We start from the raw sequence: 18047 nt of genomic DNA, 5'->3' as shown, positions 1-18047 counted from the left end.
TGGACACCTGCAGTGGCCAGTGGGTCTGGGCATCCCATTAAACAATTCCGTTTTAATGTGCAGCAGCCCTTCATATGGGGGTTCTCAATCCTGGTACCAGACGTCCGCACACCTGCTGAGTTTGGTTCCACCCACCTCTCAGTTACACAACTGAAGTATTAATTGACTTACTGTAACAATAGAACTGTTGGACTGCTTTCTGCTCTTAAATTGGGTTGACGTTACCTTTGAACTACTGCATTTGAGAAGCTAAAATCCCAATGCAAATATTCCCATCAAGCCACACGAGTAGCTCAATTCAGGCTGTGATTAGATAAACTGGGCTGGAATAACATCTACAGTATGTCCAGGATTGGGATTCCCTGCCTTATTACTTGGGGCGGAGTGGTGGCTCTGTGGCTAAGGATCTGCTCCTGGGGCTGGAAAGTTGCCAGTTCAAATCCTGTGGCTGGCAGAGGAATCCTACTCTGTTGGGCCCCTGAGCAAGGCCCTTAACCCCTGGGGCACTGTATAAAGGGCTGACTCTATGCTCTGAGCCCAAGCTTCTCTCTCCCTGCCTGTGTGTCTCATGGAGAGCAAGCTGGGGTATGTGTGGAAAGGTCCATCCCTGTCTAACCCCAGACACTGATATTAGTGTTTGGGGATACTTTTATCTTACTGCACATACAGGAAATGCTATCAATTACCATTCACAAACACAAGGATGCCACTGTCTTTCTTTGACACTTTTACTCCAGTTCAGTCCAACATAGCCCAATCACCAACCTTGACCATCACCCTAACCCCTGGTCAAAACCCTCACATGAACACTTGACCCTCTAAAATGTGATGGAGTCTGCTAGCAGAATCTGTATGTTACTCTATACCCATATAGTGGTGAGAGCTGTGAACTCCTGCTGAAGTCACATGCTTAACTCTTAACCTTCACGCTTGCTTTAGCACAGATACTTCTCCCTCCCTGTACTGAACTCCCACCTGTACTAAACTCCTGATGGGGACTGGATGTTTATACTAAACTCCTGATAAGGAAGGAATGTTTTAAGTGCTTTCTGAGTCCTGGAGTTTCTTGAGAAAGCTACCTCAAAGACAGGAGGGGGAGGGTGTAGAGCCATATCCCCTCTGAGCAATACAACAATAAGCCTGAAATGTGTTGCTCCTTGTATGCATACAATAAAGCTTGGCTTGACGAATGGACACTTCAGGCTCGAATCTCTCGGTTTCCACAAATGCTAGCAATATTCCTGAATTTACCAAATGTACCTCTAGGTGATTTTGTATCATTTGTATCATTTCAAGCTTGTCTCTCTAACCCAAGTTATTCAAATCTTCTCAAAAACATTGACATGGTTTTTTCTCTGCTGTGTCCAAGTCCTGCAGTTTATACCAGCTCTGCTGAATTAACAGTTATTTCCCATACCTGCTTGTATGTCTCAGGGTACTGGTGTCCCCCTGGACAAACAGCGAGGACAGCTCTGCCCTGTCCCACAGGCCATTACTGTCCAGAGGGCAGTCCTGCTCCTGTTGTCTGCCCCTCTGGTCACTACCAGCCCCTGGAGAAGCAGGCCACATGTGAACCCTGTGAACCAGGTGAGTCATGTGACCAGGCCAGCAGGGAAATAAGACTTCTGTTGATCCAGACAGTAAACGCCCAAAGACCACAAATTTCACTGTTGTCTTTTATTGTTGCCATGAGAACTACTGTAAGCTCTTTTTGCAAACCTGGCCACTGTAAAATTGTACACAATGTTTTGCACTATTCCTGCATTTACTGAGGTCAGTACTCAAAGGAGCTTAACAAGTAGCTAATATTGAAAGTCATGTAACAGAACAACTAGCGGGATTGGGTTGTGTTATCAAGAGGGAACCTCTTGGTTCCATAATTGTCAAAATTAGTGCAGGCAGCATCTGGAAGTCAAAGTATGTTTCGACAGCTTACCAGCTCAACCTGCTTGCTGTAGGTTATTACTGTGATGGGAGAGATGCCCTCTTGAATGCCTCCAATCCCTCCCCCTGCCCAAAGGGACACTACTGTCCCCAGGGAACACGCTCCTCCACCCAGTACGCCTGTCCAGTGGGCACGTTCAACCCCAGAGAGCTCCTGGAGGATGTGCGCGGGTGTCTCAAGTGTAAGCCTGGAAAGTTCTGCTCATTTACAGGACTGTCAGCGCCCTCAGGTAGGCCTGAAGAACCTAGCATCGCTGTCTCCACCATCTTTAAAAAAAAACATTGACATGTGAAATGTTGGTGCTCTAAGGGATAACAAAACATAAGCTTGCCGGAAAACTGTTGATCCAAGAGGTCACAGTTCAGGTCAGGGAGCTAACCTAGGGAAGCACGGGGATTTATCTGGTGGATGCAGACTGCTTGATTCTAATTACAAGAAGACATTTGAAGACTCTTTGCTGCGAAATGATGTGACAGTGCCTGTGAAAGACATGACCGTCCACAAGCAGGGTGTGTGTCCTGCTTTGTGTTCTGTGCAGGAGACTGCCACGCGGGGTTCTGGTGCAAAGCAGGGGCCCAGACAGCCGTCCCCATCGATGGCCAGTCGGGCATGCCTTGTCCTCCTGGACATTACTGTCCTGCAGGTAATGCAGCCCTCCAGTTTCTGGACGGATTATTCAACTGTAGCTCTTTTTTCACTTTGCTGCTTCTCCTCTGCGTCTTGTAGGAGCGCCGTCTCCTGTCCCCTGTCCGCTTGGCTCCTGGTCTAACAGCACTGGTCTTAAAAGCCGGGAGGAATGTCAGGGCTGCCCAGGAGGCTCCTACTGTGCCTCAGCTGGGCTCACTGCCCCCACTGCGCCATGCTCTGCAGGGTACGTATCACGCAGACCAAACAATTCATACAGATTAGAATCATTCCCAGACAATTTTTGCAATCTGACTTGAGTTACTTCTGGACTTTTTGAAAACTTGTAATGGGTCATGGCGGATAACTTGTCTGTCAGCATTTCCATAATCGGACTCCCGCCAAAGCTCTAATGCTTACATCATTATCCGAGCCTATTGCTCTTCACTGCTGATTGTATCAATGACAGATCGAGCAGGGTAAAACCTACACCCCTACAGATGGAAAAACTGAACGTTGCTTCTGTCAGCCTGTGTGCCGATGTTGCTGCTGTCCCGGTTGCAGGTTTTACTGTGCTCAGGGAGCCACTCTGCCCTCCCCTACGGATGGCACCACTGGGGGACTCTGCCCAGAGAAGCACCACTGTCCCAAGGGCTCGGCTGAGCCCGTGCCGTGTCAGCAGGGGACCTACATGACAGCGACACAGGCGACTGAGTGCTGGCCGTGTCCTTCTGGCAGCTACTGCGTGACAGGCGGAGAACCGCTTATGTGTCCTCCAGGTAAGCAGGACGATATCCTCCCGATGTCATGTGCTTTTCTCCCAAGATTTATCCCATTCCAAGGAGGTTATAAAAGAGGTCCGGGTAGGTTGGACACTAATCTTGCACATTTTCACTCACCTACATATAAAAGTCTTGCACACTGATCTCCCCTTTGTGTTTTCCGGACAGGCTTTTCTCACAGCTACTGTAGGCTATGAGTGTCATGCCACATACTCTCTGCACATTTTGTCCCTCTATAGCATTCGTTAGGATCTAACTAAAGTATCGAAATTGGAAATGACGTAAGAGACTGGCTACACCAAAATGTTTACAAATTTTTCCTGTTTCACTGCAAACACACATTCAGAAGGATGCTGCCCAGAGAAACAAAGTTAAACGCCTCCAATCCCCTGTCAATGTTGCAGAAACATTGACAGTGAAAATAATGCCTGTTCTCTTATTAACAGCTCATCGTTAAAAGATCCGGGTTCTTTGTTGAGCAATGGCTTGCATTCTCACACTTGTGATCTCGCAGGGTTTTACTGTCCAGAGAGAAGTGGGCATAACTGGCGGCCCTGCCCAGTGGGGACATACAGCCCAGATGCAGGCCTGGCGCAGGTGTCCCAATGCAGGGAGTGCGACGGGGGAAAATACTGCGCTTTGAGCAACGCCACCGTTGTCACTGGAGACTGCTGGGAAGGGTATTACTGTCTCCGCGGCAACGTCTCCCCTCAGCCACACGGCCTTGCCATGGGTACAGTACAACAATCGCCGAACCCCAGGAGGATGCCTTCTGTTGCTTTTCTTTACACATTTACGGGAAAGAAATTCAAGGGGGCCCAGATGAAAGCTGTATTTTACTATTTCTTTATAATTCATTTGAGTATTGAGAGGCCTTGAGCATTCAGATGTCTGTGCTGTTCCCTGCATTCGTTTTCAACTTGTTTCAGTTTCTCCCACTCCTTGTAAAACCAGCGATGTGTTCAAAGCTGTTCTTCAGTAATGCCAGCTCATATTCTCACACTGAAATGTGATACTTGATGAGCTTTCTAGTTATTAATATCAAAGTTACCCGACTTCATCGTCGAGGTCAATGAAAAACAAGCATGGCAAAACTGAGATTTGTAGTGTACAAAGGGTAAAAATCTAGATTGCTCAAACATAATGCAGGTCTCCCAGTATATGCAGAGGTGCTTGGGTGTGGTGCTGAATGCTGTGTGAGAAGATGTGCTGGTGTTTGACCCTGGCCTCTAGGAGAAGGTGGACCGTGTCCAGCTGGTCACTACTGTCCCCGAGGTACAGCAGAGCCCAAGCCATGCCCCGCGGGCACCTTCAGTCAAATGACCAGACAAATCTCACTGGTAAGAAGGAGAGGCCACTGCAGCTGTTGCCTTGTTTACACTGGAGACTGTCCACTTATGTGGTGCTGCAGCTCTACAAACAGTATTGAAATACAGTCGATAGTCATGTGCACTACACTTTGTCTTGGTTTTATTCATAAGCATACTTTTTTTAATCATAAGCATACTTTTTTTAATCAGCTTTTACATAAAATCTGTTATTATTTTTGTGTATAAATGAATTTTACTGGAAAATATGGGACGTGAGAGTTGGAATATGGCACCACTGGATGTGCTCCTCATTGAGAATGACATTTTCTGTATCAGTGGTGTGCAGCAGACATGTACTTGTTGACTGTCTGGTCCTGGGTTAACTGTGGTGATGCTGTCCTGTCCAGGAGAACTGTATGCTGTGCCCTCCTGGTCATTACTGCGGTGCTCCTGGTCTCACCTCGCCAACGGGGGAATGCTGGGAAGGATTCTACTGTTACCAGGGGGCGGTGCTCCCCAACAATCCAATCAGAGACGAGAAGGGCGGGCCCTGTCCACCAGGTAACCGTCGCCTGGTGTTTCTGCAGCCCGAGTGGCGATTCAGTTATAAAGAATGCTGTAAAAAAGATGTTGTGTTATTGTTCTGTACTGAAGCACCGGCATATTTTCTGTTGTTAATTTGTTCATTGTGGCCTTCCTGGCTGCAGGGTATTTTTGCCCCAGAGGCAGTGCTGCTCCTCAGCCTTGTCCCGAGGGGACCAGCAGCACACTGGAAGGCCAGGCCAGCTGCAGCCCCTGTGCTGAAGGGTGAGATCCAGTCCCGTTTCCACAGGCTACAGTACCTGTTCTTTCTGTCCCTGCCGAACTGACCCACTCCACTGAGCGCCACCGTCAGACCAGAAGCCTAGTGATAACTGCTGAAATCCCAGTGTAAACAAAAACAGGGCCCGACAGTTTTCCATTCATACACAAAATGGCTTGACAGAGAACATGCGACAGGGGATATGAGGCTTTTAAAATATGAAAATATGTGCTGTATTACACCCCACCTGTGAAATAAGTCTGCCTGGACTCGTGGTATCAGCAGTGCTGTTCTGTGATTTATCCTGCTTTTCTCTTTGTGCCTGACACTACCGACTGCGTCTCTGCACAGGTTCTTCTGCCCTGGCAACACGTCCTCCTACGCCGGTCATGAATGTGCTCCAGGGCACTACTGCCCGGCAGGAACCAGCTCCCAGAACCAGTACCCCTGTCCACCTGGCACACACAACCTGCTGACCCAGAGACGCAGTCTGCAGGACTGTCTGCCCTGCCCACCAGGTGAGTCCAGGGAACCACGTTAACTCTTGTCAAGAGCCTGAATCCCAAGTGACAGTCCCAGCTGAAAAATTCTGTAAAAACTGTGCCACTTTGCATCTTTAGAATTCATGTTTACAGACATATTCATTTGGCATTTGTTGCTGTATATTGAGACTCCAAATCTGCCACACGCGTTCCACAAATAGTGAAATTAGCAGCATTTTAATACTCTAGAAAGGACAAAACTGCACCTGTAGACTTCACTGGAGTTTTATCTTCTTTCCTGAGGCAAAGTATTTGTTTTTTTAATAACATACTTCAATACACCTTTGAGCCCTAGAGACTGGTTTCTAGAAGTACAGGAAATTCACTTCTTTAGCTCGTTTTATTCCTGTCATGTCTTCATGTCTTCACAGGTTTATTCTGTGCCTCCTCAGGCCTGAGAGAGGCCAGTGGCCAGTGTGCCGCAGGGCACTACTGCCAGGCTGGGGCAGTGACCCCCTTTCCTCAGGATGGCCTGACAGGTGATATCTGCCCCAGAGGTCACTACTGCCCCCAGGGGTCTGGGGTCCCACAGGCTTGTCCAGCTGGTCACTACAGCAACACCACCAGGAACGCAGCTCTCTCTCTCTGCCTGCTGTGCCCTGCAGGTCTGTGTTTCTGCCCTCTGCCGCGCTCACATATTAAACCACTAAATTTAAAAGGAAAGTGGGTCTAACAAGGAAAGAGGATTTGGATTTAAGAGGAGAGTGAGTTAAATTCAGGCTCATTTTGGCAATTTACACCAAATTGTTTCGGTTGCAGTAAAAAGTTACAGTAAATGTTTATGGCAGTTTTTGAATGAAGTGTCACGCCCCACACTCTCCCTCGCAAACGGCGTTGCATTCCCAAACCCACTGTTTCACAATCTCACTCCTAATTGAACCCATCACATTCTCACATGCACCAGATTCCACAAATTCTCACTCCCAAACCAATTATCCAACCACAGCCCTTTCCTTTCAGTATTTAAACTTCCCTAACACACCTGCCCTTGCTCACTATTGAGAAGCCTCTAGTAGAACTCTCTTGTGTGCATTTCCAGACCTTTTGCCTAGTACCTAACTTTGCTCTTGCCTTTTGGATTTCCCTTGTTACTAGACTCTTTGCCTCCCTTTTGGACCAAGCCCCTGGGTTATGTATTTTGGTTTGTCCCTGTGCTACTCCACATCCTGTGAGATTCACGGTTATGCATAAGGATCCTCCTATTCTACCAATTGGTTCCCTGACATGGAGTTTCCAATTAAGTTCTTGAAATTCCTAAATCCTCATGTTTACTGGTTGAGAGACTGTGTCAGTAGAGCCCAGTGACCGATCATTTGTCTCCTGCTTTGAGATGAGCCCTGTGTTTAGGTGTTGTGAGAATGTTGTCCTCATCCTTCACAGGTGGAAATTATCCTCCCTCTGCTTTCACAGCCAGCAGCTACAGCAAGAACAGGAGCAGTGGGTGGAGGCATTCCCACTGAAAGGCACACGGATCTGTCTTTCCATGTCTTCTGGGATTAGTCCCAAAGCACGTCCTGGATTCCTTGTTTGTGTTTGCGTCTCTAGGATTCTCCTGTGAGGCCTCAGGACTGTCTGCCCCGTCTCAGCCCTGCAGGGAAGGTTATTACTGTCCCCCTGGACAGCTGTCCAGCAGCCCCGTCTCCTTCACGTGCTCGGCTGGACACATGTGCCCCCAGGGCAGTGCCTCCCAGACTCCCTGTCCCCCAGGAACCTACCAGGACCATCCTGGGCAGGTGAGGACACAGAGGCAGCTTTGATCTTCCTGGCCCCGGGTGTCAGATCTCCCGCGAGTCTTGCGTCTTCAGGATTTCGATTACACACCAGTTCTGTTCACGATCTACAGTACAGAAGTCATTAACCTGACAGGGAGATGCTTGTAATGGAGGATGTTACTCAAGCTCTCTTCTCTTTCATCATTTGCTTTGCCAGGCAATGTGCAATCTCTGTCCTGCCGGCTTTTACTGCGCGGGCGCCCTGCACCCCGAGACTGGGGTCCTCAGTGGGGTGCTGTCTCCAGTTCCCTGCCCCAAAGGACACTACTGTCCAGCAGGTAGGACAACGTCACACTAGAAATACATTTCCACAATTTCTCATCACCTGCATGGTCATGGTCAAGATGAGGCAAGCCACTTTCTTTCGCTCCAGGATTCCTTACAACATTTTATTCTTTTTTTCCCCCCTCATGTTGAACCCCAGAAACAGATCCTTGATATTCATGGGGTCACGGGTTCTGTGCTTTTTCCTGAAAGGTGTGGCAGCTGGTGTGGAGTTCCCCTGCCCAGCCGGCACTTTCAGTGGCCAGGCCGGCCTCGCCCGTGCCAGCGAGTGCGTGCCCTGCCCACGGGGGAAATACTGCAGTTCAGCTGGTCTGGCTGCACCTACGGGAGACTGTATGCCTGGGTAAGAGAACTGGTTTTCCCTTTCAGCAGCAGTACAATTCACACTGGCGTGGCCCAGTGCATTATGGTTCTGTACGCTCTGGACACTTCAATTGCCGTGCTGTCAAAGTATCAAACATGTTCATGACTTGAAACTGCAGTTTTTTTTATCGGTATACCTATGCAGCTATATTGTGTTTGTTTAAGAAATGCTCTCCCTCTGATGCAATCTACCCTGAGTACTTCCAGCTGGAGTCTGTGACATGCTGTGTCTGTTTGCTCAGGTTCCTCTGCTCTCAGGGCTCGCTCTCCGCACAGCCCACTGGGGGTGCCGGCGGGGGAAAGTGCCCTCCGGGGTCCTACTGCCTGCTGGGCACAGCTCACACGGTGCCCTGTCCTGCAGGAACGTTCAGTGAGTCAGAGGGTACGAGAACTCGCTAGTGGGGCAGTTTTAAAATGTAAGAGAGTGCAAAAGTAAGGAGTGAGCGGAAAATCTAGTCAGCCCTCTTGTGGAAAATGGGAGAGGCTTCCTGCTGGTCGAGTCTTGTGATCTGGGACACCAAGGGCATTAGGAAATAAAGATAAGGCAAAACGATTCTGTGCTGTTATGCAACTTACTCCTTTATGATTGCTTTCTAAGGCTTGTAGATCTCTTCCTGCTATAACAATCTCAGCTTGTTCTGCCCCAGACAGCGGAGGTGAGCTTCTGATCCTTGTCTTTTGCCTCTGGCCTGCAGGTGGCGCTTCTGCAGCAGCCTGCCTCCCTTGCCCTCCAGGGCAGTACTGTCAGAGCCCCGGCCAGGATGCTCCGTCCGGACCCTGCAGGGCCGGGCACTACTGCACGCTGGGGGCCATGTCCCCCACCCCTCAGCACAACGCCACAGGTGCCCCACCGTGCTGTGGGGCGGTTTGGGGGTTACCCGTCCTGGCTTATGCAGAGATCACAGTCAAGTGTCAGGATTGGGATTTTATAGGCTTGGCATGTGGATTAATTTTTTTTTTTGGGGGGGGGGGGTTGGTATTTGTCAGTGCTTTGTTGATTTAACAGCATTTTGTGCTATTTTGGAAAGGCTTTCTTATGCGTGACAGTCTGCCTTTAGAAGACAGTGTCTTCTGCTGGGTATTTGTTAAAATATTACACATCAACAGTGCTTTGCTCTCCTTCCCAGGGCACGCTGCAACGTCTCTGCTCAGCTCCTATCAGACCACTGGTGGGGTTTGTCCTGCGGGGCACTTCTGCCCCTCTGGGAGCTCCCTGCCAACTCCCTGTCCCCCAGGTACGCCACACTGCCACTGCCTATTAACTGTGCCATCCACAGAGCTCAGCTGGAAGCACTTGTGAATTAAAAGCGGCACTGTAACATCATAATTTAAGCCAGTTTATAGTATAAGTAGACTATGGTAAGAGACTATGGTAAAACTTGCACCCAAATCCATTGTATTTCTAAAGAGACCATGTCAAGATACATACTGTCCATTTTGCACTGTATGTAGGTTTTAGTGATTTATCTGCAATTGTGGATTGTGAATATTACTGTTTATAGAAGGATATTTTTTAGTTTAGTTTCCTACTTTTTTAAATGTAAAATGCCTATTATTATTATTATTATTATTATTATTATAGGCACCTTTTTGGAGAAGAATGGTGCCAAGTCAGAGGTAGAATGCCAGCCCTGCTATGCAGGCTACCACTGCCCTGATTGGGGTCAGAGGTCACCCAGTAGCCTCTGTCCTGCAGGCTGGTTCTGCCCAGAGGGGTCGGTGTCTGGACAGCAGGCAGGTGAGCGGTGCTACACTGTCTCAACTCAAGTGTTAAGTAACCTTGAGTTCTGTAGGCTGACTGTAGCCAAAACAAATAACTGCAAATAATTGTCCATTAACTTCTCTATTAATTTAGTAACGTTAGTCTGTTGGGGCTCCTCTCATGTTGCAAGAGCTGAAAAAATTCTTTGTGGCAGGTCATCAGTGCCCACCTGGTCATATGTGCCAACCTGGAAGTGCTGAGCCCGTGGCCTGTCCGTCAGGCACCTACCAGCCCCTACCAGGCCACTCTGCCTGTGAACCCTGTCCCTCAGGTAACACCTCTACAAACTATCTGGCTCTTGTGGTCATCATGCCTCATCTGCTCAACGTCTCCTTCGAGAAAGTGTTCTATCTTAGTGTTCGGGCGCCCCGGCTAGCTCTGTTGGTAGAGCATGAGACTCAATCTCAGGGTAGTGGGTTCGTGTCCCATGTTGGGCGCCAGGTTTTCCATGTTGGAGGTTGTGTCACGATCGCAAACCCCTCCTCTTAAGGGCGCTCCAGCCCTTCCTTGTTTGCCTCATTCCCTGTTCCAGCCCCCTTTTCAGTTCCCCCTTAAAAGCCAGACGCTGACGCTATTCCAGGCTCTGCATTGGTTCCTGCATCATGCGATCCCGGGACCTGGATGCGCCTGGCTCCGTTATGGTTTAAGTTTCTGTTTCTTGTTCCTGTTTCCCCTGCCGGTCCCGACCTGGTTCTGTTTCTTTTAATCGTCTGTCTCAGATGGATCGCCTGGCCTTGGACTTTTGCTCTGTTTTGGATTTCCGGTTTGACTCATCCCTGGATCGTTTGCCTCGGCCACACCTCCCCCGACCACCGGTGCTCCATGGACACGACCCCCCTGTTTTCATCCCCGTCTCCTGCATGCCTTTTTTCCTTGTGTTTTCTCACTCCACCCTGGATTGTGTCGTCTGCATAGGGTCCGGAAAGAACTCTTCCCGTCAGGTTGGGCACAAGGCTAACAACCCTGTCCCGTAAAAACCAAATGTTACGGGAACAGCAAGAGGACGTTGCTGGCCCTAAGTGCCGGAAGGCATAATGGGCAAACGCCCATCCATCCTAGTGTTCGAGATTGCTACAGGGTCACCAAAAACCCTCCTGAAAGATTTATGCAACTAATTTAACTTGCATTGTGTATCTTTTAGTAGCAATGTTTGTGAGGTGTTGTATTCAGGCAACTATTTTATAACTATGGCTGAGGGTCCTTCCTAACGGGAACCATCTCTGCATGTGCAAATGAAATATTTGTTACAGTTCTAGTAAATACGTGACATTCTTCTGAATTTTCCATCACCAGGTTTTTATTGCCCGGAGAGTTCCTCCTCTCCTGCCCCATGCCCTCTGGGGAGGCTGGGCGAGACAGGGGGTCTGCGATCGGCACAGGACTGTTCCCTGTGTCCCCCTGGCTTCTACTGCAGCACCAGCGCACTGACTCGGCCCACCGGGCCCTGTGTTTCAGGTACTGTGACCCAAAGCTTAGACTTGTTTCAGGATATGGACTGTGCCCGTAACAGTCTGTTCTTTTCAGTCTATGATGAATTAGGGAAATTAACATTTGGCTACCAATCAGAGATGTAACATTCTGATAGGATTCCTTTTCTTTGAAATTCCCCCATATCTAAATCCAGTGTAATAATCATGAAGTGATGATGAAATATGTAAAAATGTTCACCAGGACACTCTTTCAATGGGCAATGAATGCAGAACACCTTGATCTATTTGCACATTGCTATATATTTCACATTATAGATCCTCAGATCGATTATCCACCAGATGGGCTTAGTGGCCTCCTTTCATTGGAAACCTTGTTTATTCTAATGCTTTTTTTAACAATGAGGCATTTTTCATGACAAGATCAAGAATGAATAGTCCTGGATCTCGAATTCTGTTACAACAGGGAGAGAGGCTGTGCTAATGACTTCTCGCGTGTCTGTGCCTTGGGTCTTCTGCCAGGTCACTACTGCTCTCTGGGAGCAGAGGAGCCTGCCCCTGTGCTGAAGGAGTTTGGAGACATTTGCCCCCAGGGGCATTACTGTCCAGAGAGTAGCAGCTATCCTCTGCCCTGCCCAGCGGGTACTTACCAGCCTGACACTGGCGCCAGGGCACACAGGCACTGTCTGCCCTGCCCCCCCGGGAGATACTGTGACTCACAGGGCTCCAGTCAGATCTCTGGTACTGTGCTGCACAATTTCTCCAGACCACCTGGCTGTTCAGTGTCTGACTGAAATGAGCTGAAATTATATAACTGTACTAGAGATATATATTGCTGGACAGAGGCTTGCTGACCTGAGTTAAATGTTTTTATATCATTTATTGATTATATCAAATGTTTTTATACAATTATTGATTTATATCAGTAATAATAAATTAATATATTTTGCTCTCTTTTTCCTAATGAAGCACAGATGTGTAAAAATTCTCCAAACAAATACTTGCTATTTACTTGTTTACTTACTGACTCATAAGGGTAGTTAAATATGGACTGCATTATGGTTACAGATTGGAGTATTCCGACTGTTTTACTGTTTAATACTAATAGATATTGTATGAAGTATAAATTACCTTCCAGTTCACTGTAATCTTTCTGCCTGCTGTGTTTTCTGAAGGTGTCTGCTCCCCTGGTCATTACTGTACAGGGGGCACTGCCACTCCTGCCCCACAAAGGGGTCCCACTGAGCTCATGTGTTCAATGGATGTCATGTTCAAAGCTACCTTTGCTGAGCTGGTCTTCTGCAGCACTGTCTGCAAGTGCACCATTTCCTCTGAGCTGCCAGGTGAGAGTGTGTTTGCCGCTGGATCCCTGACGCGGTATTCCTGAGGAACTCCAGTTCGGCTGAGAGTGGAAGCGAAGTGAACGTTCTTGTCTTTAAACAGACGGTCCCTGCGCAGACAAGATCAGGGATGGGGGTTCACCTGACTGGTTGAAAAACAGTTTCCAGGTCAATACCTCAGGCCAGACCATGCCTAACACTTTGAGAACACCGCAGAACACAACTAAGCACTGCACTAATTTCACGGGAGACATCTGTCCCAAAGGTAAATATTTGGATTTTAATGCGGAACTTTAACTGATCTGTGAATTTCCTGTCCACTGTGACATTGTTACACTTTTGTACAAATCTTTACCGTTTCACTTTTTTCTGTTTATTGCAGTCTAACCTCATGCAACCCATTCCAGTATATTTTAGTGCATAGCCAGTTCTTTAACTTGTGGAGAGAAACACTTTCATCTTACTCCTCACCTGAAATTTTATTCACGATGGCCGTGTCAATGGACTTGCAGGTTTCTACTGTCCAGAGGGCTCCCCCACCCCCGTGCCCTGCGACCTGGGCTGGTTCTGTGATCGGAGCGGCCTCTCTGCTCCAGCTGGGCCTTGCTCAGCGGGATTCTACTGCCCCAGAGGAGCGTCAGTGCCCCATCCCACTTCCTGCCCCCCAGGACATTACTGCCCCCAGGGCGCCCCAAACCCCTTGCCCTGCCAGCCCGGGACACTGAGACGTGAGTCACGCTGACCGAACCGGGTAGTCGTTCATTTCTCAGCACCAGCAGTTCACAGGGCACTTTGTTTGTCTCATTTTTTGGATGCATCTTGTAATTCCTGCAAAGCGGGAAGAGGTGTGGATCTATATGCACTAGGTGTGTTTGTTTGTAGATGCTTAACAATGAAGTGGCATATGAATTCTATAGATAATATTTCTAAATTTTGATATTTCATTATTTCTCCAGTACTGGCACAAGGCTGGCATTTGTAATGTCTTGAGTGATGAGACGGGATGTAAAAATTTTCCTACAGCTGTTTCTGGTGGAGCTACGCCAGCAGACTGCCACCCCTGCCCAGCTGGGCATTACTGTGGGCAGAGTGGACTGGCATTCCCAAGCGGCCCATGTGCCCCTGGGTACTACTGTCCAGGTGGGCAAGTCACTGCCAGGCCGGTGACGCACACCTGCACACCTGGTCACTTCTGCCCGGAGGTCAGTGGGGTCCGGATCTCCCGATGCACGCTCCGAATTCAGGAAGGGGTGTTTTTAAAGGTTTCTCACTGTCCTGTCTTCGTGTTTTTCTCCTTGACGGGCCGGGGGGCTGGACGCGTCCTTCTCAGGGCAGCCCCGGGGAGAGGAGCTGTGCTCCAGGCACCTACGAGCCCAGCCAGGCTCAGCAGGAGTGTAAAGTCTGCCCCGCTGGCTTCTACTGCCCGAGCGAGGGTGGGTATCTCTGCGCCAGCCATGTGGGTAGGAGATCCTTTCCCTCTGCCTTTTTTCTAAAACTGCCATCTATTTTGCATTTCTGCGGTTCCTTGCCCTGCATTTAGATCGGCATGGATGATGCGTATACCAGCCTCCGCTTATAGGGGATTTTTCTCTTCGTGAGTGTGACTCAGTCTTTCACAACATTTCACCTCTCGGCTATTTCCTCCTGGCTTTGAAACCTGGTCCAGCGGCGTCCTGGATGAACTCAGCCTCGGCAGAGTCTTCCTGCCTGCCTTTGATTACAGATGTTGTAGTCAGTTGACCGGTATTTCTTGTTTGTTTACAAAGCAGACGCCTACATCTTCTTCTTTCAGGAGTGATCCAGCCAACACCTTGCCCAGTGGGCTTCTATTGTCTCGCTGGAGCGACGGCAGCCAATCAGCATCCCTGCTCTCCGGGTAGCTATGGAAACCGCTCTGGATTGGCCGAGGCTGGGCAGTGCAGGCCCTGTGAGGCGGGGATGTACTGTAAAGGGACAGGTAGAGGAACTGCTGATCAGTAACTACACCACTCTGACGCCCCTCAGAGCTGCAAAGACAGCAGTACAATCCTTGTCAAATATACTGAGGCACTTTCATTGTTGGTGCACCTACAGTAAATCAGTTCGGTTTATTTGTCATATGCACAAGTGTAATGAAATGCGTATTGGCAAGTATGCTCCAATACAAAGGCATTAAGGAAACACCGAAAACAGAAACACAGAACAGTAGCAGCAACACCAAGTTAAATAACATACATCTTAAAAAAAAAAAGCCATCAGTGTCAGCCAGTGGTAGGGGTAGAGTTCAGTAATCTGACAGCTTGTGGGAAGAAACTGTCTCTGAACCTGGACGTATGTGCCTTTATGCTCTATAACGCTTACCAGAGGGAAGGGGGGAGAAAAATGAGAAACCAGGATGACTGGTATCCTTAGCGATACTTCACACTAAATGGTAGAAGCACTCTTTCTTGGAAGGGCTCCTTCATTAATTACAAAGTTGAAAAACAATGACACTTTCTGCAAAACGAAGACGCCTGTGTTTTTCTTTTATCAGGCAATAAGAAAGCCTGCATCTCTCGCCGCTGTGTGTGTTTGTGTCCAAGGGAACAGCGGGCCCACAGGCCTGTGCAGCGCTGGCTTCTACTGCCCCGGGGGGTCCTCCCTGCCTACCCCTTCTGACGGAGTGACCGGGGGCCGGTGTCCACCAGGCTCCTACTGTCCTGCAGGCACGGGCATGCCACAGCCCTGTCCCAGGGGCACGTTCAGGTACTGAAGCTGCCTGGAAAAAAAAAAACAGCTCCGTGAATTTGCCCCCCCTTCCAAACAGCACAAACGATGAATCCCACCTCATTCTTTCATGCTATGTTTGTGCCGTTGAAAGTAGCGCTTGTACTGTTGCCGTTCCAGAGATATAGCACCTTGATTTCCAGCTGATCACGTGACCATGCACGGCGACTTTGACCTGCAGTGACCCCGTCTGGCGAGTTCAAGCGCTCTGTTACTGGTGCGAGAGTAACAGTTCTGCAATTGTGTTTCTCTGTTTGCCTGGGTGGGGGAGCGGCAGTTGATTTTGCATTTAATACCACTATCTTCTGTGCATTTGTGTGAACAGGAAAATTGAATATGTCACCAATGCCATACCCTAATCAGAAGAGTTGCGGATATAGCCTTAAAAAGATCACGTTAGCAAGCAACTGCATGCTCTTACAAAGAGGCTTTAACTAGCACCTCTCAATGCTTAGCTGTAGCTGTGTCCTTTTTTTAAAATCAGAAGAAGTAATCAGTTTCTCATTGTTTCATAGACCACACACTGGGACGTAACAATATGCAGTATGTTCGGTTATTTTATCTGAAAATAAAAATACTTTCCAATATTTCCGTGTCTGCATGTGTGAGATGGTACAGTTTCCAATGTTTTGCAGTTGGGTTATGAAAATGGACACGGCTACGAAGTATTGAGAGGTGCTGTTTAAAGCCTCTTTGTAAGAGCATGCACTTGCTTGCTAATGTTCGCTTTTTAAGGCTACATCTGCAGCTCTTCCGATTAGGGTGTGACCTTGGTGACACATTTAATTTTCCTGTTCACACAAATGCACAGAAGATAGTGGTATTAAATGCAAAATCAACCACTGCGCCCCGCCCGGGCAAACAGAGAAACACAATTGCAGAACTGTTACTCTCGCACCAGTAACAGAGCGCTTGAACTCTGCGGACGTGATCACCTGGAAACCAAGGCGCTTTATCTTGGGGACCACAACAGCACAAGCGCTATTTATGAACTGCAAGAACGTACTGTAGCACTAACGAATGAGGTGGGTTTCATCGTTTGTGCTGTTTGTAGGGGGGTCGATTTCAGGGAGCTAAAAAAAAACCCAAAGCATCATTTCTGTCTACCAAACCACACGGTCAGAGCAGTGATGATTTCTGCATCTGTTAACTCTCTATTTGCCAGTCCGTATCTGGACTGGCGTTTTCAACAGAACGTTGAGCAAAGCAGGAAACGTCCGTTTCAATCCGCACGTCAAAGAGTTTTGCTTTTGCTTGAGAGACGAGAGGTTCATTCCTCAGCGTCTGTCTCCCGTCCTGTGCGCCAGGGAGCGGCGCTGTTTCCGCGCTCACTGCGGTTCTCCTTTGCTGCTGCAGCGAGAAGTCTGGGCTGACGGACCCGTCGCAGTGCCAGGTCTGCAAGCCGGGGTACTTCTGCTCCGAGCCGGGCCAGAAAGCAGTGACGGGCCCCTGCCTGCCAGGTAACCATGGAGACTCCCTGCGCAGCCAAGCCTGGAGCGGAGCAGCTGGCTGGAACTGGATCTGGAAACAAGTTGCTGTTTGTTTTCCTTGTGTGCCTCTTTACTATAAATGACATTGCATGTCTGAGACATTGGGGAAAACTCATTTGTAAAACATTTTTATGTTTTTCTTTTAATCGATCTAAAATATACATCTAGAATTTATATTTTTTTATAGTGCTCTTGCTGTTGGAAGAGGTGTTTGTGGGGCCAGTAGGGGGCGCTCACCCTACAGGCTGTGTGGGTCTTAATGTCCCAGTATAGTAACGGGGGCACTATACTGTAAAAAAGGCACTGTCCTTCAGATGAGATGTAAAAAAAGAGGTTCAGACTCTCTGTGGTCATTGAAAACCCCAGGGCGTTTCTCAAAAAGAGTGGGGATGGTACCCTGGTGTGCTGGCCAATTACCTGTTAAACTCTTTGAGAGAGGTTTCCAGAAAAGCACTATATAAGTGTTAATTCAATTTATTATTATTGTGGTTGTTGTTAAAGATTGCACTGTTAAGTGGATATCACATCTCTCCCGAACAGTGTGCTTTCATTCTTCCTGAACACTTGTTCCAGGTTTCTACTGCCTCGAAGGGTCTCCAAGTTCTGCTCCTACCTCGGAAGCATTTGGGGGCATCTGCAGCCCTGGGCACTTCTGTGAGGGGGGCAGTGGCGTCCCCTCCCCCTGTCCGGAGGGCACACATCGCCGAGAGGGTGGGGGGAGAGCCAGGGCTGACTGCACTCCCTGCCCCGCAGGTGCTGAGAGAATGAGGAGTATTTCTTGCGTCCTTTTACAACAGCGCTTAGACTCGGTCACTCTTTCATCTCGCTGGCGGCTGTTGACGCTCTCCTGTGTTTGGA

General features: G+C 48.6%; 1 protein-coding gene across 1 annotated transcript in view; it reads left to right on the top strand.

Annotated features, from left to right (window-relative positions):
* Positions 1-18047, top strand: part of LOC148641199 (uncharacterized) — a gene marked incomplete at its 5' end in the record, with an annotated part of 69604 nt that overhangs the window by 21910 nt on the left and 29647 nt on the right. The window contains 30 exons of the mRNA XM_088619611.1: positions 1435-1587; positions 1959-2174; positions 2484-2588; positions 2672-2816; positions 3134-3348; positions 3866-4084; positions 4585-4691; positions 5069-5222; positions 5369-5468; positions 5815-5981; positions 6377-6610; positions 7551-7738; positions 7935-8055; positions 8255-8405; positions 8668-8807; positions 9121-9267; positions 9553-9660; positions 10008-10163; positions 10342-10458; positions 11481-11642; positions 12137-12355; positions 12790-12957; positions 13058-13219; positions 13467-13682; positions 13978-14156; positions 14285-14387; positions 14747-14911; positions 15516-15678; positions 17056-17159; positions 17763-17942. Coding sequence (XP_088475737.1) covers positions 1435-1587; positions 1959-2174; positions 2484-2588; positions 2672-2816; positions 3134-3348; positions 3866-4084; positions 4585-4691; positions 5069-5222; positions 5369-5468; positions 5815-5981; positions 6377-6610; positions 7551-7738; positions 7935-8055; positions 8255-8405; positions 8668-8807; positions 9121-9267; positions 9553-9660; positions 10008-10163; positions 10342-10458; positions 11481-11642; positions 12137-12355; positions 12790-12957; positions 13058-13219; positions 13467-13682; positions 13978-14156; positions 14285-14387; positions 14747-14911; positions 15516-15678; positions 17056-17159; positions 17763-17942 — 4764 coding nt within the window. The remainder of the gene's footprint in view (positions 1-1434; positions 1588-1958; positions 2175-2483; positions 2589-2671; positions 2817-3133; positions 3349-3865; positions 4085-4584; positions 4692-5068; positions 5223-5368; positions 5469-5814; positions 5982-6376; positions 6611-7550; positions 7739-7934; positions 8056-8254; positions 8406-8667; positions 8808-9120; positions 9268-9552; positions 9661-10007; positions 10164-10341; positions 10459-11480; positions 11643-12136; positions 12356-12789; positions 12958-13057; positions 13220-13466; positions 13683-13977; positions 14157-14284; positions 14388-14746; positions 14912-15515; positions 15679-17055; positions 17160-17762; positions 17943-18047) is intronic.

Source organism: Lepisosteus platostomus, chromosome 25, assembly GCF_059453375.1.
Source record: "Lepisosteus platostomus isolate fLepPlt1 chromosome 25, fLepPlt1.hap1, whole genome shotgun sequence".
Lineage (NCBI taxonomy): Eukaryota > Metazoa > Chordata > Actinopteri > Semionotiformes > Lepisosteidae > Lepisosteus > Lepisosteus platostomus.
This window is presented reverse-complemented; position numbering and strand designations above follow the sequence as displayed.